At 52.6% G+C, this 25391-nt stretch overlaps 1 protein-coding gene across 1 annotated transcript; it reads left to right on the top strand.

Moving 5' to 3' along the window:
- Positions 1-25391, top strand: ADRB2 (adrenoceptor beta 2). The gene is made up of 2 exons (XM_015293684.4): positions 1-1396; positions 22433-25391. The coding sequence occupies exons 1-2, from the start codon at positions 223-225 to the stop codon at positions 22465-22467; spliced, it is 1209 nt and encodes a 402-aa protein (XP_015149170.1). The 5' UTR covers positions 1-222; the 3' UTR covers positions 22468-25391.

The following is a 25391-nucleotide window of genomic DNA, read 5'->3' as shown; positions in this document are numbered from 1 at the left end:
GGGGACAGTCGGGCGAGCGAGGCGCCGTGGGACGGGTGGGGACGGGTGAGGAGCGGGCGAACTGGAGCGGAGCGCGGCGCGCACAGCCCCGCACGGCGGGAGCCCCCGCGCCCGGCCCGCCCGCACCTGCTGTCCCCTATGCGCGGAGCCCGGCGCAGCGCCACGACGCCGGAACGCTGAGCGCAGCCCCCGCTGCCCGCCCGGGGATCCGGCTGGGGGGCCATGGGGGTGGCGGGCACCGAGCTGCCTGGCGGCAACGTCAGCGCCAACCAGAGCGCCGCAGACCCCACGGCGTCGCGGGACGTGTGGGTGGTGGGCATGGGGATCCTCATGTCGCTGATCGTGCTGGTCACTGTCTTCGGCAACGTGTTGGTGATCACCGCCATCGCCCGCTTCCAGCGCCTGCAGACGGTCACCAACTACTTCATCACCTCGCTGGCGTGCGCCGACCTGGTGATGGGCCTGGGCGTGGTGCCCTTCGGTGCCTGCCACATCATCATGGAGATGTGGAAGTTTGGGAACTTCTGGTGCGAGTTCTGGACCTCTCTGGACGTGCTTTGCGTCACGGCCAGCATCGAGACCCTCTGCGTCATCGCTGTGGACCGATACTTTGCCATCACCTCCCCGTTCAAGTACCAGAGCCTGCTGACCAAGAGCAAGGCACGCGTGGTCATCCTGGTGGTGTGGGCGATCTCGGCCCTCACCTCCTTCCTGCCCATCCAGATGCACTGGTACCGGGCGGACCGTGACGAGGCCATTCTCTGCTATGAGAAGGACACGTGCTGTGACTTCTTCACCAACCAAGCCTATGCCATTGCCTCCTCCATCATCTCCTTCTACCTGCCTCTTGTGGTCATGGTATTTGTGTACGCCAGGGTCTTCCAGGTGGCCAAGAAGCAGCTGCAGAAGATAGACCAGAGTGAGGGGAGGTTTCACATCCAGAACAAGGAGCAGGACCAGAATGGGAAAGCCGGGCACCGCCGTTCCTCCAAGTTCTTCCTGAAGGAGCACAAAGCTCTGAAGACCCTGGGCATCATCATGGGCACCTTTACGTTGTGCTGGCTGCCCTTCTTCATCGTTAACATTGTGCACGTCATCCAGGACGACATCATCCCCAAGTACGTGTACATACTCTTGAACTGGCTGGGCTACGTCAACTCTGCCTTCAACCCCCTGATCTACTGCCGCAGCCCGGACTTCAGGTACGCCTTCCAGGAGCTCCTGTGCCTCCGCAGGTCTGCTCTGAAGATGTATGCCAACGGCTACTCAAACAGCAACGGCAGGAGCGACTACAACGAGGAGGACAACGGCTACCCCTTGGCACCAGATAAAGCCTGCGAGCTGCTCTGCGAAGAGGGCTCCTTCCCTCACCCCGAGGACTTTTTGCACTGCAAAGGTACTGTGCCTAGCGGGTAGCTGTGAGACGCGATGGGCTCTGGTGTGGCACACTGCTCCTAACGATGAGCCTTTCTCTAAGGAAAAACAAAAGCCCAGTAATAGTAACAATCCTCTCCTAAAGCACACCTAAACCCCAATGGCTGCAAGAAACCTAAAACTCAGCAAACCTCCTGCAAACAGGTGGAAGGCTGCCTCGGGTGGCTCGGGTTGGCTGGCTTCTTGCAGAGGTTATGAATTTAAGTGCACGACCTTAGGTCCCTTGTGCCGGGGGAGGGAGGGGGTGCTGGGGGGAGGATGGTATTTTAAGGCTGTGCAGAAAGCTCGTCCCGGGAGGAACTTCCTGGCTGTGGCCGGTGTTGAACTACCTCATGAGCTCGGTGCTGGCGACTGCTGCGGGAGCGCTGTGCTCCCCGAGCTGTGCAGCACCTGCCCCAAAATCCCCCCGAGGGATGCTTAGAGCTCGGTCGGCTGCGTCTGATCCTGTTGCTGTCAGTGGGAAAGTTTAAACAACACCCGGAAAAAAAAAAAAAAGAAAAACATAAAAAAACACAACAACCACGAATGCGTCTTTTGCCAAGTGCGATAGGACTTTCCGCCGAAATAAGGATAGAAATAAACGGAGTCTTTGCCCAGAATGTGACACTGTGACTGTGGGACTCAGGAATGTGGCACTGGGAAGCTGAGCGATGCGCTGCCGCAGTCGCAGCCCGTCCTTCTGTCGAGACCGCAGCCAAAGCTCTGCAGCCGCCCGCTTTGTTTAAGTTCGGCTCCCAGCTGGCAGCCCGAGGAGGTGGGCACGGAGGGTTTTATTTTCTGTCGCTGAGGGCTGACAGTCCGGCAGCGCAGCCCTGGCCGCGGGACGGCTCTGGGCTGGTTGGTCGGTTTGTTTGCGAAGGGTTTTTTCCCTTGCAGCAGGCTTTGCATTGCGTTCCCGCAGCACTTGGCGGCGGGCGCACGGGCTGTCACGGCGGCAGACGGGAGCGGGCAGGTGGGGACGGACGGACGGACGGACGGACGGACTGGGTGGCAGTGCTGCTCGGCGCTGCTCGGAGTCCTCGCTGGAAGAAAGCAGCGGTCGCGGGGCGGAAATGGAGCTCCCCCCTTGTTTTCTTCCGCAGCTGCAGTTTGAAAGAGGGGAGCCGAGGAGGATGTGAAAGTGCAGTGGCAGAAGCACGTGGGAAAGATGGGGGAGGGACGGCCCCGCGCCCCGTGGGAGCTCTTCTCCCTGCCTCCACTCGGGGGGATTTGTTGGCACCGCTGCTAGGAGGCGGCTCGCACCGACCTGGGCTGCTCTGTGGGGAGGAGGTTCTGCCTGCCCGCAGCTCCTGAAGCCCCTTCACCGCGGCTTCCTTTGCTGCCCCCGCGGGTACGCCCAGGGAACGCTGGATGGGATCAGCTCGTAAGGACAGTGCTGGCGCTGCAAGGTGCGGAGTGGCTGCAAACTCGTTCTTGAGCTCGCAGCATTCTTCATCATAAAGCCCCACCCGGTTCTGTAGGGAAGGGTTTGGAAATCCTCGTGCTTCCTCCTGCCTTCCCCCAGGTATCCCTATCCGGTTTGGGAGGGCAGGCAGCCCTAAGCCCTGTCCTAGCCCTGCGCTGGGTGCTGGCTCGGCTCCGCTTGCAGCCTCTCCAGCTTGGTGCATGCTACAGAGCGGCAGGGAAATGTGTCCAGCAGAGCTCTGTGCCACTGCCAGCTTTGCTGCCCGTGCCCATCCGCACCTTCCTTGGTGCTGTCAGCAGTGCCCAAGCACTCCCCAAGTCATTGGGGTTAGCTTTTACATTACAGTGCGAACAAACAAGAGGGCTGTGATGGCACAGGGCGGTGTGTGGCTGCGGGGAGCAGGAGGCCAGGTTGGAAAAACATTTGCTCCTCAGATAAACATTAACAGGCTGTCCTGGCAGGGGAGACCTGGTGTGGGGTCAGGTGCTCTCAGCTTCCTACTGTAAAGGGCTGAAAGGCAAGGGGCCCTGCGCTGCGGGGCTGGTGTCGGTGCCCCGTCTAGGTTAGAGATGCACCACGTTGGAGATGCGCTTCAGCTCGGTGTGGGTCATGATTATCACAAAGCAAGAAGTGAAAATTAGCCTCTTGGTTGAAGCGATTGATTTCCTCTGTGCCATTAATCCTGCCTAGGCTGGTGTTATCAGGAGTGCAAGGTGAGGGGGTGTCCCACGGCGACGGCTCCTGGCGGAGGGGCAGGAGAAATCCAGCATCCACATCCCAGTTGCTGTGTGCATGTTTATTATTATTAACTATTATTTGCATTTCAATGGCAATAGTGTTGTGGATGAGGATTTTATTGTCCAAATAATCGCTGTTCTTGCTGTTAGATCTGGCTACACTCATACTTCAGATGTTGGTGCCGTATGCAGCCAGAGGTGAGAGATGGGCAATGGTTGACTGCAGAACGGCTGCAGTGTGCAGAGCACAGGGATGTGGAAGCGGCAGGGGATGTCTGTCTGTCTGATGACCTCTGCAGCGCAATGCTCAGGTGCAGTGTTAGGAAACCTCAAGCTTACCTGTGTCTGAGTGTTGAAGAACTGATTTCTTTCCTCTAAGGCACCACTATTGGAACTGCTGAGGTACTAACTGCTCTGTTCTGGAAGCAGCTGGAACCAAAAGAGATAAATACCGGAGTAGGAGATGTTGTGGCACCAATGAAGTCAAACTTGACTAACCCTTCCTGTTTCATGGCTGGAAAAGAAAAGCTGAATAAAGGAATCCATTTTCCGATTCAAATACATTGTAATGAAAAGAATTTACAGATGTATGCTAGGGATTAAGAAATGGAGCATTAAGTCAGGACACTATAGCTGCTACAGTGATTTTAGGGTCAGGAGAAACCCAGCCCGCACATTTCAGGATTAACACTAGCAGAGGGCTGACTCGGGTTAAGTACATCTGATAAAACACAGCAGTAACTTCATTAGAGGACAAGCACTGTGATGAAATGCCGGGTTCTTATTGCAGGCTGACGGGCTGCTTTCGGTGCTGCGGGTTTGTGCCTTGCACCTCAGCCACGATGTGCATAGAGCAAGGGCGGGATAGTGCCAGCCCGGAGGGGTGGGTGTGAGCTGGAGCTTGGCGTGCTTGTACCTTCATGCTCTCAGTCGCTTTAGCCAGGGAGGTTGTTACTGTTTTTAATGCCTTAGTCGAGATGGGAGACACAGCTGCAGCTTTTGTGCTGTCACAAAATACTGTTCTCACCGCGGGTCCCTTCGTTACTGCAGCGGCTGTAGCTCCGTCGCCTAAAACAGGCAGAGTTGCACGAGCTGCTGCCTTATGTCAGTCCTTTGCCTCTTGGCATCATTTCTGGAGACCTTCTGCTTTCTGGGAAGCCCAGGCCATGAAACCCAACCTCACTCACTGCGGCTCTGGGGAGCTGTGGGCAGCAGACCCCCACCAGTGCCAATGTGTTTGTGTGGGTGTTACCGATGCACAGTGTGCCCCTCTGTGTATCCGCATTGTGTGGGTGCTGGGGGCTGGCCCAGACTCCATGGCCTCTCCTTTGGAGTCCTGGTTAAGGACGGCACTGAGCAGTGGGTACAGCAGGGAGGAGGGCAGAGACTGAAGTTACCAAACCCTCCTGAATGCTTGACAGCAGGCCAGGGCTCAGCACAGAGAGGAGAGCCTCGCGTCTCCAAGCAGCACGCAGCGTGCTCTTCAGCTCTGCCACGTCACAGCTGCTGTGCTTTTCTAAGGGTTTGTTTATGTACTTATTTACTATAAGGGACGTGTTTTTGCAGCAGAGGGAGAGCATTGACAGGGCTGGCTGGGAGCACACCACAGGCTGCAAGCTCTCCCAGCATCTCTTGCCCTTCTGATATTACAACACTGCTGCCAGCACGCCCATACACCACTGCCTGAGGGGAAGGCTTCTTCCCCTCTCCTTGCCAACCCCCTGCATCCAAGTGTTTGCATTCACTGGTACGATGAGCCCATTCCCCAAGAAGAGGAGTTTATGAGGATGTTCATTCCTCTGGCAGGAGGGAGGACATCCTGCCTTGCACTTTCCCTTCTCTGCTCTCCATCAGCAAACCCTAAGTGCCACCCCATCACAGCAGCAGGGGAACAGAGGTTCCCTGACTGGCCATAGCTGTGTCCCTGGGCAGGGAGGGTGGAAACAGGGAGCTGGGGGGGCTGTCACTCCAGCCACCTATGCAGGAACATCCAGTCCCAGGAGCACCCTGTTCCTCAGCTGAGCCGCAGTGTTCACTGACTTTCAAGAGCCGTGTGCCATGTTTTGGAAGCGTTAGCCCTAACCTTTCTTCTTAGGTTCAAAGAGAACGTCTTGCAATTGACACACAGCCCAGGCTGTGAGCACACAGTCGTTTGGCAGCTGGGGTAGCGACACCCTTACACAGACATTCCTCCGGTGACAGCTGCAGGGACACTCAAGGGAACCTGTAGGTGCTGCTCATGATATTACGGAGCAGGGCAGCAATGCTGTGCCTGCTGAGAGATGTTCCTTGTGCCTATGCTGCAGCTGGTGGTACAGGCAGGGCTGGGGCACAGCCACAGAACAAAGTGCAGCAGCTCAACTGGGAACACAGAGCTCCTTTGGCAGTGGTAGTGCATCCCAGGTCTGGGCAGAGCTGTGCATGCTGGAACTGAGTTTACACACAGCTTGGAAGAGGGTTGTCTCTCCTGCTAAGTGTGGCGGGATCTGTCTGTAGGAGCCGGACCTAACCCTGGCCCTTAATTACGTTCTTTATCATGAAAAAAAAAGTGGATTTGCTGCCTCTCCATGCTTACAGTTTGAGTATTTCTCCTGTTTTCTCACTCTATCAATGGCAGGAACCTTTTCAGTGCAATATTACCAGTGCCAGCAAGAGTGTGTTGGGAAATATTTTCTTGTTTACTGTCCTCGGTAAGGCCATTTTTGCACAAGTGCATATATATTTAGATATATGTATGTATGTGTGTGTATATACCTTGATTATCTATATACAGCGATATATAGGTCTGTATATAAATAAGGAAATGTAAAGGTGTTTTGTTGTGCTAGCTAGATGAAGACATGTATGTTCAAAAGTTGAAGTATTTATTGCAGGTCCTAATGGCTGACGTTGTGTTTAAATAAAGAGTATTTATGGTATGCTTGTAGTCAAGTGTCCTTGCTTCAAGCTGTCCTGCTGGCTGTGTCTCCCACATACTCTCCAAGTGAGTAAATCCTCGGGGCTCGTTGGAAACCAACCCAGCACCTGAGGAGCCCGGAGCATGCAGAGTGGCAGAGCTCCATTCACTTATGCTGCACGTTGAGCTCGCCTTCCCTGGAAGCACTGAGGATGCTGCAGGTGCTCAGCACCCCCTGTAAAAGGCCTTTTCTGCTTTCCATCTCCAGGGCTTATAGGAACAGGGGTTTTTGGGAACTCACCTGCTGCTCTGCCTGTTTGGACACCAAACAGCAGTCATGTGTGCCTCCTGCGTGGTGGGGATGGAGGAGCTCCGGGGACAGCTGAGCTTTAATCCTTTGTTGCTGATCTCCAGTGCCGGTGTTCCCTGGGAGGAAACAGATATCTGTAGGGATGGGAAAGTGAAACCCAGGGAAGTCATGCAGGGGTCTACAGAGCCCAGTGCTGTGCCGCTGTGTGCTGAGCCTCTTGCCGTGCCTCTGTCCTAACCTGGCTGGGCTGGGCTGGAAGCAGCCGTGAGGGTCTGAACCACCTGGCTGGAGCGGGGGGACAGCAATGCCGTGTGATGGATCTTTTCTGTCTTTCCTGAGTTGCTTTATATCCCTTCAGGGCTGGAAAATCTTCTGGGGGGTGTTTGGACGAATATCCCAGCCCCTCCCGTTAGCAGGTACACAGCCCTGTTGTGCTTCTGGAGGGGTAAAGGAAGAGCATGGCTCATGTTAAACAAGATCCCAGCCCAGCGTGTGGCAGTGACACGCGATTTGCATTCCTTGTGCCACTCAAACCACAATGAAAGCATTGGCAGCAAAGGCCGACGTGTGTCCTGCGTGCTTCAAGGCTTCTTTCCGCAACAGCAGCAGGGCTCACTGTGCAGCTTGGGTGGGAAAGGACCACACCGAGCACTTATAAAACACAGTGTATGCACAAATTACAGTAATTTATGGTTTTGTAACTTTGTGCTTTCAAGGGCTGGAGGGTCCCAGCTGGGAACATGTGCCATTGCTGACTGCAGGGATCCTGGAGAGGTGGGAATCCCATCTGCCATCCACTGTTCCTTTCCAACAGGGCCTTCAGACTGGAGAGCAGCTCTCCTTATGTCTCTCTTTGTCCTTGGTCCTTAGAGGTGCCCAGAGCCCAGTACCCACTTCAGGGCTTGCACTGAGGTTCCCACAGCCCTGCCTGGCTCTGGTCTGTTGTGGTGCCAAATGAATGGTATTAGGAAACCACAGCAGTGGCTATCAGAGCAACCTGTGTCCTTGCCATGTGGCTTCCTTGCAGCCTGCACTGCCCACATCCCCACTCACACCCTGCTGGGCAGCTGGGGGGGCTCAGGCTCCACCACTGAGCTCCACAGCATCAGCCCCGTCCTGAGAAACACATAAACAGCAACAGAGCCTCTGCAAAACCCCTGCCAAGTCCTTTCTCTCTCATGTAAATATTTTCTCCTCTTAAGTGTATGTGAGTGTGAAAAATCCCTCCTTAATCTTTTCTCTTTCTGGCTGAAAGAAATGCTTGTTCATCCTTGGGTGGGGATGGCCCTCTGCTTGAGATTCTGACATTTTGCAACCATCAGCTCAAGCAAAAACAACGCTGCTGAGAGCATTTCTTATCTCTCCCAAATCCATGCTGCTCTTCCTGCGTCAGCCAGGTTGCATTGAGCTAAAGGTGCCCACCATGACGGATGCGTTGGATGGAGGTCCCACGGACTGCAGTTAGTCTGGGCAGCCTTGAAGAAGCCTTCAAAAAACCTGTATACAATATCCATGGGGTTGCAGGATCCCCACTGCTGGAATCGTGTTTCAGTGGGCTTATGGAAATGAGTGGCAGGGTTGTTTTTTTCCTGAGCAAAAGCAAAGCAGAAGCACCAGATAAGATTCTTGAGGTCTGAGCCTGGAATCACACTGCTCAGCGAGACACTTCACCTTCTGATCAATGCATGAGAGGGTACTGCTGCACACAGCAGAGATCCCGGGGACCTGATATGACTGCACACATGGCAACGGGATGGAGGAGATGTGCAGCAGCACATAGCAGTGTGTTGTCACCATCCTTACCCAGGCTGTCCTGCTGGGGTACCGACTGCCAGCCCTGCCCATAGCACTCCACTGGCACCACAGCTGAGGTCAGTGTCCCACCAAGGCTGCAAAGCTCTCGCTGCCTCTTTCCTCCCGTGTCAGTGTTTTCTCCTCATCCTCTGGCAGGAAGGAGGTGGCAAGCAGGAAGAGTGGTGGCTGCAGTGGCACAGCAGTGCTGGGAGCTGTGCAGAAGAGAGGGTGGCCATTAGGGAGGCAGTGCATGCACAGATTGTTCCCTGCGCTGGGGGAGTTGTCCAAGGCAAGTGGCCAAAGCCTAATTTATGCTCGTGGAGCAGGGAAGGTGAGTGTTGTTTTATTTTTAAAGACCTTTCTCTCCGCCTTGTGCCGTGCCACCTCCTATGGTGGGGTTCCAGTTCGGGAAAGAGGAGGGGAAAAACAGCCCCATCCAAACTCATGCATTGTGATTGTGCCCATAAATGGCATTTTACCCATAAGTGGGCCAAGTTAGCCCAGGCCCTGGGTGTCTGTCCAGCACCCTGTCACTCCGCCGGTCTCGGGGTCACAAGGCAGCAGGATCAAGCCAGCCCCATGCCACGTCCCAGCCCAGACTGACACTGGAGAAGGCCTGGGGCACATTGCAGTCATGCCGTGCTGCTCAGGTGTTCTCCCTGCTAACCAAACCCCTCAGCAGGATCATTGCAGCAACAGCATGGCTCCTCTACTGCTGGCATGAGGAGGAAAGGCAGGGATTTTGTCATGGAAGGAAAGTCCTACTGCAAACCTAAGATGCTCCATAAGCAGCTGGTTTGTTTATTGAAGGGCCCTTCAATGAGAGAAAAGGTGGCGCAAAGCTGACCCTGGGTTATCTGGCCCCACCAGAGCCCTGGGACAAGCTGTGCAAGTGTTGGTGCGGATGTGGGTGCGCATGATAGAGAGATAACCAAATAGCACAGTTGCATTCAGGACCTCGCTCTCATTTTTACTGCAGTGACTTTCGTGTGAGTCACCACAGTGGCGTTACTGTCACAGCTGACAAGCAGCACAAAATCCTCTGTTTGGTTTCAAACAAGCAAACATACAAACAAACTTGACATGAAATTACCCCATGTAGGCACTGCCCTGCCTTGTGTCTCCTGGGAGCAGCAGGGAGGGGTGAACACAGGGGCTCTCCCCTGCAGGAGGTGGGGTTTCCCAGCTCCAGAGCTCAGCTGTGATGCTGGTGGTGCCCAGCACTGTCACTGTGCTCCTGGCTGCTCCCAGCTGCCTTCTTCTGTTTGTGCTTTGGTGCCTGCATCTGCTTCTTACTGCTGGAGCTGCACCTCTGGCAGCCCTGCAGCAGACCCCAAAATGCCTATGTTGGAGCCTGCATAGCTGATGGGCCGCAATGTGTTACCTGTGCTGTGCAGGCAATGAGCTTTGTCTGCTGCATCCAAGCATAAAACCTCTGAACACAGGAGCAATCTTTGCTCTCTCTGAAATGCCTCTCCATGCTCTCAATGTGTTTGGGAGGTTTTTCTGGAATCCAAGCAGGTGCTCAGTCTGTGCAAAGGGAATAGACCCTGTTACAGCCCCGCAGCCAGGGCACAGAGCCATCTCCTGCAGGCTGTTGTGGCTCTTCAGCTCTGCCTGGGGCTGCAGGGACAAAGGAAAGGTAACCAAGGGGAGAAGGGTTTCATAGTTATGGATGTCCCAGCAACTGTCAGCGTCCAAGATTTTATCATCAATGCCAGCAGACTCCTTCTGGAGTCAAATGAAAAAGCTATCAGTCCCACCGGGTATTTTTTTAAGAAGGAGATCTTGTGGAAAGATTGAAATGCTCGTGGGCATCCTCCAAAGGAGCAGTGCTCAAAGGACTGAGGAAAAAGTCCCTGCCAAATACACTGCATTTTGAATAGAAGCAGTGGTGAGAATAGAGTAAGTAGAGTGGAGTGGAATGGAATGGAATGGAATGGAATGGAATGGAATGGAATGGAATGGAATGGAATGGAGTGGGGAGAGCAGCATCTTGGTTTGGAAACAGGGCAGATGTGCTTATGTAGTACCTGCTTGTTCTCTGGATGATGTTAGCAGTTGGTTTTGTGTTTGTTTGTTTTGTTGTTGTTTGTTTTGTTTTGTTTTTGACTTCTGATATCCATGAGTGCTGGAAGAATGAGAAGATGGCATTAAAAAAGCAGTTTCAGTGTGTTTTCTCTTGGGATTCTTCATCTGTAGGTAGAGGGGTAGAGGTGCCCAGAGAACACCAGCGCTGGGCAACAGATGAGGTCAGCCTGTAATCCATTTCTACCTTAACCTTTCAGGTTGGATATTAGGAAAAACTTCTCCAAAAGAATGATTAAGCACCGCCATGGGCTGCCCAGGGAGGTGATGGTGTCACCATCCCTGAAGGCATTCAAGCACCGTGGAGATGTGGCACTGAGAGACGTTGTTTAGTGGGCAGTGTTGGTGGTGGATGGATTGTTAGGGGTCTTGTCCAACCTCAGTGATTCTATGATTCTGTGACTCTAATACACCATCTTTATTTCCCTTGTTTTCCATCCATCCCCTTCCGCAGTAGGGGCCTTTGAGCCCTGGTATGTGGTTCTTTCCTGAAGCATCTTTTTCTTCCTCTTCCTTGTAGAAGACACAAAGTCAAGGCTGTGCGTTTGGAAAGTCCCCTCTCAGTCCTTGGCTCAAGGCAGGTTTATATAAAACAAAGCATTCATAACTTCCTCTTGGTCCCCATGTTCCTTCCCGAGCTGCAGCCATGTGCAGGGCAGTGGTTTCCTCTAACGTGAGCAGTGAGCTCGCTTCCTCCTCAGAAGCTGCTCTGCTGCCTGCCAAGGCACGATCACTGTGAGTAGGGAGCACGTCTGCCAGGTACAGAGACAAACTGGGACAGCCGCCTGCTGCCCAGCGTGGTGATGGCCGTGGTGTTGTGCGGGAGATGCAGGTGGGGACAGCTGGGTTTCCCTGGAGGAGAGCTGGAGGCATCGGAATAGCACTGGGGATGCTACTTGGGCTCTGCAACAGCGTCACTCCCAGAGTTCTGCTGCTCATTGTTGCTTTTTGTTCGTCATTTTGGGGCATCTCCATGATGCACAGTGTGCCAGCCAGCAGCTGTGGTTAGGGAAGGATGGGGTACCATAGCTTATCTCTCCTGGTGTGTCCATTGGGCACGCTTGTCAGCATGGCAAATGGGTTTGTGTTGCTACAGCCACGCCATTTTAGCCTCAGTTTGCTGAGATAGCTTTGCCTTTAGCAGCTCAGGAGGGTGCACAGGGGGTCCCGTGGCTGCACCTTGCCCAAAGGATGTCACACTTGCTGCAGGTCTCCAGCCTCCAGCATCCACTGCTGTCCCTGAAAAGCAGTCTGTGTTACTGAAACACGGCGAGGCAGCCGTGCTGAGATGTTTGTTCGGGCTTTGTGCGTAATGCCCCGAGACCTCAATCCTCTCTGAAGCACAAAAGCTTTTATGTGAGGTGCTTGTTGAGTCGCAGGAAGAAACAGCTGAAAATATCACCATGTTCTGAAATGGCAAACGTCTGCGATTCAGCCACCAGATTAGAGGCTGAGCCACAGTGACTCAGTGCACATCGCCGTGCCTTGAAATGGAGCCTGCCCTGGAAGGGCAATTCCTCTGCAAGGGTGTTTGGAGAGGACCAGACACCAGGTGTTTGGATGGCTCCGTTCCATCTCACCTGAAGCAGGCTGAGGCCAGAGCAAGACCCCTGTAGAACAGGATGCAGCCCCGTGCACCAGGAGGGCAGCCATCCCCAGGGGGCTGCAGAAAGTCATTAGCTGGTATGTTTGTCAGAGACTTTTGCGTGATTGTGCCCGATCTAAAAGTAACTGCATCCCCCACAGAAACGCACCATTTTCATTAACCCTGGGTACGTGTTAACGTTTCCTCCCCCTCTATCCTTCCTTCAGCTGATTACCACAAAGGTGATGTTTGCAGAGAACTTTCCTCCTTCCCCTTCTTGTTTGGTGATTCATCCAGGGATGCCGCGTTCCCCAGTGGGCGATACAGCAGCCAGCGCCAAGGAGGCAATTGCATCACAGACACCGATTCAAATGGGGACAGAGGAGTTGGCGGATGCTAATGGGTGCTTCTCTGTACACAACCTAATTATAGCACCGACAAAGCCAGGTCCAAGTAATAGCCTGAGGAAATCCCCACTGATTTTAGCCAGGAGTTCCAATTACTGGTGTTACCAGCAAACAATTAATAGAAACTAGACCTATTAGGTCATCTTAAAGCAGGCATTTAATTTTCACTTGATCTACAGCAGGTACCGTGAATCCCGTCCTAAACTGCTCAGTCCTGTATGAACTTCATGGGAATCCCGTTTGCAGTGATATCATACCAGTGTTATTTCATGAACTACAGAGGAACAACACATGGAGCTGTAGGTGTCCCTCTTCACTGCATGGCAGTGAGTTGGACCAGATGGCCTTTAAAGGTCCCTTCCAACTCAAACCATTTTATGATTCTTTCATTCTGTTCCCTTGTGCATTTCTAGAAGATTCCTCTGTGTAAACATATGCACAGGTATATTGTGCTCACCCCTGAGATCTTCATGCTGTTTGCCCTATGCAGGACAGTAGGTGCCCACCTCCCTGGGGAGAAGGCAGGGCTGGTGTTTGAGGTGAGGTGGACAGAGCTGAGTGTATGTATGCATCTCACTTTGTGTGTCCTCCTTACATGGAGGCCGTTCTCATTTGACTTGCAGTACTTTACGAAAAGTTCTGTAGGAGTACCATGCGGGCTCCCTCTGCTTGGAGTTCCATGCCAGAGAAATCGCTCTTTCTTTGCACATCACTTCTTTGCACATCATTTCAGCCAATGAAACTCCTGGAACCTCCGGTGCCCATGAACCCCACTCTTTCCTCCTGCCATCGCAGTGAGCCCTCATCACTCAGGGTGAGGTGTGGAGGGACACAGCAGCTTCGTGCAGCTGCTGTGAGTCTCCGATAGGAAGCTGGAGGCCTTCGGATTTCATCACTTCAGTGCTGTCACAGCTATGCAACCTATTTAAAATACAGTAAACCTGAAAGCCCTTCCATATCAGACCATCAGAGGGCTGTAGCTGAGCTGCCTGAACCCTCGTAAATAAATACCAGGGCTGTCATTCCTGCAGAAGTCTTGGGACCAGCCATTTTTAAATGGGCTCTCGGGTTACAGCTGGGCTTCACAGCACAGCCTGCAGTTGCTTCAGGGTCGTGGTGCAGTGAGGTAAGATTTGGCCCTTCCTAAAGAGGAGGGAAACTACAATAAACAAACCACTGAAAATAGAACCCGGTGTCCCTTTCGCGTTCTGCCCTTGCCATTTCTGCATGTTCCTGGAGAGGTTCTGCTGGGCTTTTCCTCTCCTTTCATTAACTTCTTCAGGGGTTGTCTTACTTCCATCTCCCTGTGTGGAGACCAGGACAGGTCTTCTTGTTGGGTTGTGTTCCAGCGAGAACTGCGTTGGAAAGCAGGAGATTCGGAGCTCTCAGCCTTGCTGGCTGGAAACCCAGATGAGAACAGACACAGCTGCTGATACCGGATGATGAGCATGGGCACTGGAGGGATGGGTGCATCCATCACGTGCAGCAGGTCGCCGGGATTGGAACCATCAGATCACCAACAAGCCGAGCTCCACCTCACAGGGAAGGCTTTTCGAATCTCCGTGGCAGATGCCAACCATGTGCTCATTCACTTAAGACATTTTTTGCCAGCACGTAGTGCAGAAAACCCCTGAGGGCTGCTATGGAGCAATCAGCGCCTAAATGCTGGGCTCTGGGAGAACAGCCCTTTTTGCTAGGCCTGTATTTACCCAGGTGCAGGGCCCGCTGCACCTCTGGATTCCTGACCATGGCCTTCATGCTGTTTGCCAGCCCACTGCGGGACTGTGCTGTGCCCGCTGTGATGCTGCTGGCCATGCCCAGCATCTTGCAGCTGGAGGAAAGCAACACGTAGTGGGAGCCCAGCCGTGGTGGAGCTCAGTGTTTTCTGCACAGGTTCAGCCCGGTAAAGGCTGGGAGTGTCATCAGCCCTGGCACAGAACTCTCTGCTCCTCCCTTTGATGTGGATGAGCAGGATGAGGGAAAAAGAGTCTGACTTCTCATGGAGCTACATCTGCTCACGTGGGGAGTGGCTGTGAACGACTTCCCAAAGCAATTTTCAGCCGCTTTTGAGAAAGTTACTGGAGATGTTGCACAAGAGAGAAATAAAGGACAGCTCACGCTCCGTCCCTCTCCCTGCCCATGCACTTCTCATGTGTTCCTCACCGATGGGATGGGATGAGAGAGCTGCTGGCCATCCTCCAAACACCAACAGATACCCACGATGGATTGCCACTTCGGGGTGTTTGTGTGACCCCCAGCACGCACAGGCTGCAATGCACCTGTTTGCTCTAAGGTTTCCCTTCTGTGTGGTGAAAAATAGCGCCACTTTTTACTATGTTACGTACCATAAGGAGGGGAAAGGGAGCAGAGGTGCCTGGTGCTGTGTGCGGCAGCGTGGGGCAGAGCTGCTCTGTGCTGAACCTGTGCAGGTTGGGGATGTGTGCAGCTGCCCGGGCTGATCCCACCTTCGCCACGCTCAGAGCCACGTGTGCCCTGTGGGACAGCTGTGACGGACGGCGACGCTGTTTGTGTTCCTCTGTGTTATTTACGCACTCTTAGTGCCGCTGCTGACACGGAGGGAAGGGGCTGGCTGCCTCTCTCCGTGCTGAATCACTTACAGTTACGTAAATGCCTTCTCCCCAGGCATTCAGATGCCGAGCGAGTCCCCCCAGCGCCCGCCTTAAGAAAACCCCTAAGCCTTGTGACTTCTCTTTCTCCCTTCCCCTTTCGTTTGCTTTTCCCTTCTCCCTGCCCGCTCCCTGTGGAGCCCTGCAGCTCCGTCCCATTGACAGCAGCCACACGTTGCCAGGTCAGATGTCTTCACAAGTTCAGGCTCTAAAAAAGAACCCCTGACCTTTCCAAGCCTCGCAGTCACTCCTGAGCACAGAGGGCACTTCCTTCCCCGCCGAAGCGTTAACATCTCACCTCTCTCTTTTTTACTTTGATTCTCGTACATGAGGGAAACTTCTCTTTCACACCTTTGGTATGGCCAAAACCAGCTTGAGCTGAGCAGACCTGATCTGGGCAGTCCCTGAGCTGCCCCCAGCTCGTTTTAGTGAGCAGCCCACATCCCTCTGTGGTTTGTGCAATCACGTGGCAGGAGAATGGCAACAGAGCAGAGAGCGGTGACTTCCTCCTTCCTTCCCAAATAGGGCTGCTTTAAAGCGCATTGACAAAAGCACATCTAGGAACTGCTGCTTTGTGCTTTCCTCCGCCGTCACCTCTCATGGGCCCTTTCCTCTGCCACATCCCAACCTCAAGAAATTAAAGCGCTGAATAATGCACAGTTTTGGGTAATGCGTTCTTCCAAGGAGAGAGGGGGAACAAACTTGGATAAAGAACTTTATGTGTAGGGGAAATGGCATCCGCTGTGTCTCTGAGGCTGAACTAGTCTTTGCGTTACCTCATTAGTCACGTTAGTCATAAACAGCTCAGACATCACCAGAGATGTCAGAGCTGTGCAGAGAGCTGGCTGGAGATTGGAGATTTGGGAGCCAGAGTCACAAGTGGTCCTGGCCCGCAGACTGACCTCCATTGGATCCTGGCCCTTCCTCTGGGTGGGAGAGACACAGCCTTCCCAGCTAAGGACAGGTGAAACGCAGCAGTCTGAAAGCGAGGGAAGTGAAGGACTTGGCGTTAAGGTTACAAACCATTTCCCACATCTGGGGCCATTCCAACTGTGGGTCAGAGCTTCTCCATGCTGGAGCCTCACGTGGGAATACCTGAGAGAGGGACAGCTGCATGTGGGAGGAAGGCTCTCTGCCTTTTCCCCCACGGAGCCACGGAAGCATCACAAAAGCTCACAGCACAGAACTTAAACAAGTGTTTGCAAAGGGGTCATGGCATCACCTAGTTTCACCTGTCCTGAATCCCACCTGTGTCATCATCCCTTGTTCAAGTCTGAAAACCGTCCTAGAAATGTGCAGTTCACTGAGGCAGAACTTCAATCACAACAACCTGTGTAGCTCTGACTGCCAAATTCCACCGAAAGGAGGGATTTCTGTGCTCTGGGTGACCTCAGGACAGCTGGTTTGGGTGCTTGTCAGTCAATCAGAAGCAAAGACCCAGACCTTCTCCTTCCCCACGCCTTTCTCTCTCCATATGACTTGCTGGTTGTGCATTGGGTTCTGAGTCTGGCTCGGTCTCTCATTACCAGGAATAATATTTTAGGAATGGGAAAAGAGCTCCCAAAGAGCTGAGAAGGACCCTCCCATGTGTGTCTGCCTGTGCCATAAGGCAGCACGGGAGGATGTCTCCACTTTCCTGATGGGATAGAAAACAGCACTCAGTGTGTTACCAGAGAGCTGCCCCGTGACACTGTGGCATCTGTAGACAGCCCTGGGCCAGCCCAGAAGGATGAGCCTTGAGCAATGACCACCCTCAGTGAGATCCCACCTCATCAAACCTGAGAAACAGCCCTTCTGTGCCCCCAGTGGAGTATCTGCCCTCAGCTTAGCAACTTGCACTAAAGCTTGCTTCTTACAGCATAGCAGGAAAATAGAGAACTTCTGAGTTAGTGGGGAAAACAAGTTAGTAGTAAAGTCAGTGGTGGGGTTTCTATTTCATCTCTTAGTGGCCCTGTTATAAGCACCTTGTCACTTAAATGCAAGAGTGACACTCTAGCAAAGGGTCCTTGCTGCTATAATTCATTGGGAACCTCAAGAGTCCTTAATGAAACTTCCCCTGGAGTGACCCTTCACACCAACATAGCACATAATGTGCTTGACAGCCCTGCCAGCTCAGCACGATACCCAGAGGGAAGGGAAATTAGGACTTAATCTGTGGTGCTTTAAAGCTGGCTGGCAGGAAAACAGAGATAGTGGTGTCTTCATGTACGTCTTTCTTTGTGACATGAGTCTGGCATACAGCAGTGCACTTCACAGCATCACAGAATGGTTGGGGCTGGCAGAGACCTCTGGAGATCATGCAGTCCAACCCTCTGCTAAAGCGGGGTCAGGGAGAGCTGGTTGCTCAGGGCTGTGCCCTTGGCTGGGGGTCAGAGGGGAGCTGAGGTCCCATCCCAGCACCTTTCTTCAATGAGGCGCTGAGTGCAGAGCAGACGGAGGAGTGAGAGCGCTGTTTGAGTTCCTATGGGGAGAAGGACTTTCTGTTCATTGTAACTTGTTTGATTTAAGTCCGTATTTGTTTAAACCTCAGAGGAAACTGGGTGTAAGCCCAGCTTAAGGACAAGTATATGTTGGCATCACACCAAGGAGAGGAAATTACGGTGTGCCACAAACCAAGACGAAAGCATTCCCTGCATTATCTGGCACGCAGGGCCCTGGTTATAAAAGCACACTTATCTCTATCATGGCTTCAGGCTTGCAGAATATCAAAAGGATGCGTTTTGTGGCTTTATGCTTGTTTTTTGTGCATCGTTGTGAAATCGTCTTTCTGCACCTCAGCAGCACAGGGAGATCCCACATGCATGGAATTTACACTTGGCCAGAATGGGAACACATTCAGCCCTACACAGCAGCGAGGTGCTGAGCACTGCCAGGTCGGTGTGGGCTGAGTGCACTGAGCCCCGTAGCAGCGCTTCCAGCAGTGAAGAATCATTTGCCTTACGTGATGGGTGCATGCAGTGCTGTGTTTCAGAGTCAGCCTCTCCCGTTAATGCTTCTGAAAGTGCCTTCTCTTTGTATAATCCTCCTCCTTGGCCTGATGGTGGTTCGTGTCACAGCTGCAACACTTGAGCGGTCTATCAGTGGAGCTGGACACACATGCTATAGCACATTGCTCTACAGACAGGAAAATATAGGGAGGAAAAGTGCTACTTGCCAAAAAATGAACACCCCAGGCAAACATTGCTGCAGCTCCCAGCTCTGACGGGCAGGAGTTCCTGCTGGGGGACTGCGAGGTTTTAGAGTTTGGTTTAACAGTTTCAAAGAGAATTGTTGCTCTGTTGGGAGCTGCCTTCAATCTGCTCAGTGACTGCAGAGCAAATAATCTCCTTCCAACTGCCCCAAAAAGCAAAAAAAAAAAAAAAAAAAAAGAGGCAAACAAGGCTCCTCAGAAAAGCTGGGGCAGGCAAACAAGAGAGAAAAAAATAACACAGCTTTTAAAATCCTGTTGCTTTTCAGCTGTTCCACATTCTGGCTGCTTTCCGGAGTTCGTTTTAATGATTGACCGACTGTCAGGAAAAAAAGGGAGTCCTTCACATGTAAAGTTTGATGGGGGCATTTCCTGAAGTTTCTCACTGAAGTAACTGAGGCTCCAGGTCTGGGTTTTAGAGGACAGACTGCCATTGGCATCAGCGAAAGAGACAGAGACCTTCCCAGAGAGCCTGGCAGGTTTGGGTGCCATCTCTGTGGTGGGAGATCTGTGTTCTCCAACCAGGCTTACAGGACAAAGAGCACTGAGAGAACTCTGACAACAAGCAACAAGTGCAGATGTGAAGTTAGGTCAGTGCTAAGGACTGACACTGATGGCGAAGTTGCATTGATGCTTGGCTGTGTTGGCTGCTGGATCCCTGCTGCCCCACGAGAGCTGATGGGGAATGAGTACAAAACGAGTGCGGAGCAGTGCAGGGGAGAATGGCAGTGGCCAAATACTTCTGAGTAATAATGAATCCCGAGCTGACAGATTCACTATGAAATGCTCAGAGGCGCTGCCAGGTATTCCCAAAGCTGCCACTTGTATCTGGGAGTTGTGGGTGAGCTCTGTGGTGGGAAGATGCTGCATCAGAGCCCTGCAATGAAACAAAGACAAGCGGTGTCACCGCGTGTCACCCGGAGCATCGCCTCGTGCAGTCAAGTACAGAGACCTTCAGATCATCTCATCCAACCGCCCATCCATCACCAGTATTTTCCACTAAACCAGCTCTCTCAGTACAACATGTAATCGTCTCTTGAACACCTCCAGCATGTAAAGCAGCGATGTCCAGCTGGCTGTTAGTTTGCAAGCTGCACGCACCTGGCGTGTGGCCCATCTCCGTGCAGCCGCTGCTTTGTGGGATGCAGGTGGCCCACCCCCTCCTCACGCCTGATCTGTGAACACATCCAACCTTCCCAGCAGTCCATAGAGGAGACCACAAGGCTTCTTCGGGCGACTTCTGTTTTGAAAGTGATGTTTTGACTTGTGAACCTGGAGGAATTCGGGGCAGAGGAAATGTTGGAAGAGGTCGGGCGCGTTGTGCTCCCTCTGCGTTACCCGGAGCAGCAAATAGCAAACGTTCCAGGGCAACATCTGATTTTCTGCTTTTATGAGGCAGATGTTTAGGAGAAGAGATCTGCTGTTTATTTTAATTGCCATCTTCCAAACCTCCCTTCTATGCATGCGCACACATTCAGAGGCCATAAATAAGGATTCTTCAGGGTGTGCAGTTATTTGGGTAGCTAGCCCTGTCTTCTGTCAGTGCCTGCACAGGGACGTGTGTGCAGACCCAGTTCCCCTTATGTATCAGTTTTACAGTGGTGTAAATCAGCGAGGTTTAATTCCACTCTCAGCAACACTGGCATAAATCTGAAGTCACTCCACTGACGTCAGCACTGTAATTGCAGTGAAAAGGAAAGCTAGACCCTCTAGGCTTCAGAATGTTGCTGCTGATATAGACCAGAACCAGAGCAATAGTAGTGGGGCTCAGCATGTCCCGGCACTACGGAATTGAACCACGTTTTGCTCTGTATACAGCAATAGAGACAAACTCTGCTGATTTCACTGGCATTTTGTTGGCGAAGATGAACTGCACCATCACCACAGCTTGGGCTGAGCTTGGGTAGGAGCCCACACGGCCCAGGTTGTCCTGCTCTCCTTGTTCTTGATAACTTAGCCAAGGGGACCACTGGCTGGAAGCTGCCGAGTTTACCAGTCCCGACTGCCATAGGAACCTGAGCTTGAAAGCAAAGCTCGTCCAATGCGGGAGCAGAAAGAGGACATCAGGCTTCTGCATCCTATCAAAACTAATCAGCTTGGCTTGGATTTGGAACACCAGACAGTCGCTAATTACAATAATAATTTTAGAAATTGCTAGAGATCAAGAAACGTTGACTTCTTCTGGGTTCTGGGCAAGAATGCAGTCAGGACATGGGGGGCTGGGCTGAGCAGGAGGGCAGTTATCCCCGCTGCGAGGCACAGAGCCCTTCCCATGGGGAAAGGAGGCACTTAAATCACGGTGGCGGTGGAATGCAGAAAGCCTAACCTCGCTCTGCTCCGTGGGTGTCTTCCCTAGATGTAGATATGCAACTTGTTCAGAGAACTCCCTCTTTTTTCCAGATGAGTTCTGTAGCAGTGGCTTTGCCCTCGGAGCTGACAGCTTGGCTTAGGTTTCCTGGTAAGCTTACAAGCTCCATCTATAGGATAGTCGAAGAAGAGCCCCTCAGCTTCAAGCTGATGAAGAGGGCAGAGAAGCTTCACTCAGAGATACTGGCTCTGTTCTGGAAAAACTCATACCATATCGCGGAACATCTCTGATTTCCTCGTTGTGACCTCATATTTAGGTATAGTTCTCTTCCCTGTCAGCCCTTGGTCCCATACCGAGTACTGTGGGGCTGCTGTCTGTGGAAATCATGGAATCATTAAGACCTCTAAGATCATCGGGTCCAACCCCAGCCCATCCCACCATGCCCACTGCCCACGTCCCTCAGTGCCACATCTCCACAGCTCTTCAGCACCCCCAGGAACAGTGACCCCACCACCTCTTTGGGCAGCCGCGCCAATGCCCAGCCACTCTTTCTGACTATTTTCCTAATAGGCAACCTGAACCTCCTCTGAAATCATTGCAGTTGTGGAACTGCTGTTATTCCACACGGGAAACTGCAGGGATTTTCTAAAGAGATTTGGAAGATTTCTGGGTCCCAACTGTGGCACCCTTAGTTTCTGATAGCCTGCAGCAGCCTGTATGCAAAGCTCAATGGTAGCAGTTATCCTAATCACCTAATTCCAGCTGATTTAGCAAATCAGTTTCTCCTTACCTTGGTGTTTAATGATTGCCAGCCCCAGCTCACACTCCACTGCACTAACTGCACCAGCAGAAGTCATTGCAGCTCACGGAGCTTTTTTAGAAGTAGGAAGCATAAAAAAGTGAAAGACTTTTGTTCCTTCTCTGGTGCAAAGCAACAAATTGCCATTAAGAAATTCTCCAGAGCTTCATTTTCTGCTCAGGGCATAACTGTGCTTTCTTAAGTACTACACCCTAACATTTCTGGTTGTGCATCCCCCCAAACAACATTGCAGGGCAGATGGAGCATGAATGCTTTTTCATAGATGCTGGCAACTGATACTACTGCAAAGCAACCCCTCTCACATTGAAACTTCAGCTCCCATTTGCACAAGGAGCAGCTTCAGCTTGGATGCTCAGAGTTCTTCTGAGAGGCGTTGTGTTCCCAAAGAACAGAAATGTTTTCTCTTCCTTCCTCCGGACCCATTCTGTTTGTCACTGCTGTTTTTCCCCCTACACCCTCACAGACCACAATCTTCAATGTGTACTTGTTAAAATATCACATTAAAATATCACTTTCCAATAAACAAAAGCACAGGCATATCTAGTACTTGTTCCCTTCTCTATCTTGAGATTAATTTCCCATTTTTCCATCTAACACGTCAGTCATTCAAGTATCTCCACCATCAACAAAAGGGTCTGTTCCTTCCTTTTTGTAGATTCACAGATATAAACCCAGAAGGAAATGTATTCTCATCTTCTGGCCAGCAGGTCTAAGTGTGCATGTAGAGATGCATCTGTTTGTTCTAATTATTTCATGCAAAGAAGCTCTCTTCTGCTTTTTAGCACGAAAATCTGCATAAACCTGATGCATTTTTTTTCTTCCTCTCCTGCACAGAGATCCCTGGGTGTCCAGGAATGGTGGAGAGCTGAAGGCCGACCTCTCTTCCTCACCACCCTGAGCTCATGAGGGCTCTGAAGAGATGGAGTGGGAGCACAGCCATGCTTCTCTGAGCCCAGGGTTGCTTGGGAAGTGATTGTCTTGGCAAATGTCTTCATCTCAGCCCATAGCCCGTCGTGCATCACCTGAAGGAGAAGCTGATGAAGGATTCAGAGGACCAGGAAGGGCTCTGCCAGCACTTCAAGCACTGGAGAGCACAGGTGGGGGATCGGCACTCAGAGGCACTCTGCAGGAGTCACTGCGTAGGAAACCAGCACTGGGGAGATGCTGGAAGAGCCCTGTGAGCTGAAGGAGGTGAATGGCCAAACGACCACAGAAGTACTGTGTGGTTCTCCTGGCACAGCATCCTTGGCAAGAGATTCCAGAAGTGCAGGGTAGCAGGACCACGTGGCTGCATGCAGTGGCTGGGCCAGAGGAGCCCCAGCAAGGTCCTGTCTCATACTGCCTGGGGCTGCAGGTGGAACAGGAACCTGACCAAGACAGGGAGGAGGAGCACGGGAGATTGCTTTGGTTTATACTGTGCTCGTTTCTGCTTCTGGTATCTGCTCTGTCTACCTCTTTTTCTCTTTAGCCCTACACATACTGGATATGGGACAGCCCCACACGACAAGCAGGAGGTCAGCACAGGGCAAACCCTGCTCAGTGCAGTGTGTTGCTGTCAGATGGGGCTGACGCTGCTCAGTGCAAACACAACCTGGCCTTCATTCGCTCCTTATCCCAACAGATCTGGAACTGCAAAGCCTGGACTTCGGACGGGAGAAAGGCTTGAGCCTGGCAATCCCACTTGCAAGCAGTCACATGCTAGCAGGACCAACCACTTTTGGGAGCCAAGTTTTAACACCCGAGAGCCAAAACCACGCAGATCATCTGGCTCTGTGCTGTAGCTGTTGAAATGAGTGTGCTGCACATTCAGCTCCTGTTTGTGGAATTTTAAGAACTCACTCAGCAGAGAAAGGCACAGAAACACAGGCAGCAACAGAGGCTCGGGCAGGAAATCGTAGGAAAACAATGGTTCAAAACCATAGGGAAAGTTGCAACTTCATTGCAGATGGCGTCCCAGGCACAGACTGGTGTGCCCAGCTGGCAGGCTGCATCTCTCTGGTCACTGAGCATCCCTTGCAGGCCCAGGCACAACATGCCAGCAATGACCCAAGGCAGGAGCCCCATCCCTGAGCTGCTGTGCCAGGCTTCCACCTGCAGAGCCCTTCCCCTTTCAAAGTCACATTTATTTATTTATTGATGCCCTTGCTGCTTGATGCAGTGCTGCTAACGGGCGAGGACACATAGAGGGAGTGTGTGCTGTGCCCCTGTGAGATGGGAGCGGACGGATGGACAGACAGACACCTGCCCTCCTCTTGAGGCTGGCTGTAGAGCAGCACAAAGAAGCCTGCCCAGGGGTTCACCAAGGGCACGCAGTGGGTCTTGCACACGCAGGGACAATTGGGTTTGCATGGGTGAGGCATGGCAGTGGGAAATGCCTTGGTCAGGCCGGACCCAGGCATGCACGTGGGCTGTGGGAGCATACACCTGTGGGGCAGGAGGAAAAGGCTGCCGGTAAAACAGGAATGTATCGCTTGGGGTGAGCACAACTTTCAGTCTTTGGAGAATTAAGAACAGGCAGGATGGACCTTGTTGTGGAGGACAGCGGGACGGCTGTATGGAATCTCTGCAGAGCTCTTCCAGCCAGATTTCCTGCATGCAGCCAAGGCTGTGCAGTGCTCATCTCTCCTCAGTCTTCCTCCATGCCCAGATCCTGCCTTCCCAGCTGCAATGATGCAGTCTCCCCATACACTCCCTGCTGATGGAGCAGCTCTGTCCCTGAGTGCGGGGCTCTGCCCTGCTGCTCCCACTGCTCCCAGCCCTGCACCCTGCCCCGTGCCCTCCCTTCCCTGCCCCATCCCCACTGAGGCTTTGTCTCAACCTGTGCGGCTGCTGCATGGAAACATCTCCCAACCCAAACCTGTTTCCTCAGAAGATTCCTGGCTGACTCCAGTCATGTATTATGTACTGGAAGCACTGCCCTTGGGATCAGCGTTCAGGTTAGAGACACGCGTGGGACCTCAGTAGGTCTTCTTCTCACAAAGCCTCTCATGTGCAGTTTGCAGTAAGAGAAATGGATACGCTTGCTCTGATAATTCGCCAGCGTGGCCCAAAGCAGTGACCTGCTGATGGCTGAGCGCTTCCTTGAAGAGTTGTTGGAGATGGAAGAGACAAATTACAAATCCATCTACCTATGGACCTTCAGGCTTGTTCCATGTATTACGTTAAGTGGTGGTGTGCTCAGCCTATTTCTTTTTAAACACCCTAACACCAGGGTTACTGTGCTTTCCTTTGGGAGACTGCTCTGTAGTCCAAGTGAAGAGCTGCTGTTAGCACTGCACCTGCACTTCCTCCTGAAATCTTCATTCCATTATTCCCAGTGATGCTCTGCAAACACCCACTGCTCACTGGGTGAGCTCTGCCCCCCTGAGCAGTGCTCCTCCTGCCTCCTCCAAGGAGCTCCCAGGCTGCTGCTGCTCCGTCCCTCCTGGGGCTCAGCACGGTATGAGCCCACTTCTCATTAATCAGTGGAGAGGGAGTTGTCAGAGATCTGCACCCACAAGCAGAGCAGCCAGGACCCGTAGCAGTATGGAGCTGTTCTGTACCTCCCTTCACAGCAAGTGTGGTGCAGGAGAGGGGCAAAGGCTGCGACGTGTCCATACCGGTGTCAGCAGTGAGCAGCTCCCATCCCATGGGGAACAAATGCTGGGGAGAGCACACAGCAGCCTCTCCATCTCTGCAGAACCCTCAGTGCTGGGGCAGTGCATGTACCGCACTCAGCTGGAGCACCATTGTGATCATGAGAGCTCTGTTCTCACTGAACAAATTGTTCCTACCAATAAAGAATGAAAAGCTC

Source organism: Gallus gallus, chromosome 13, assembly GCF_016699485.2.
Source record: "Gallus gallus isolate bGalGal1 chromosome 13, bGalGal1.mat.broiler.GRCg7b, whole genome shotgun sequence".
Classification (NCBI taxonomy): Eukaryota; Metazoa; Chordata; class Aves; order Galliformes; family Phasianidae; genus Gallus; species Gallus gallus.
This window is presented reverse-complemented; position numbering and strand designations above follow the sequence as displayed.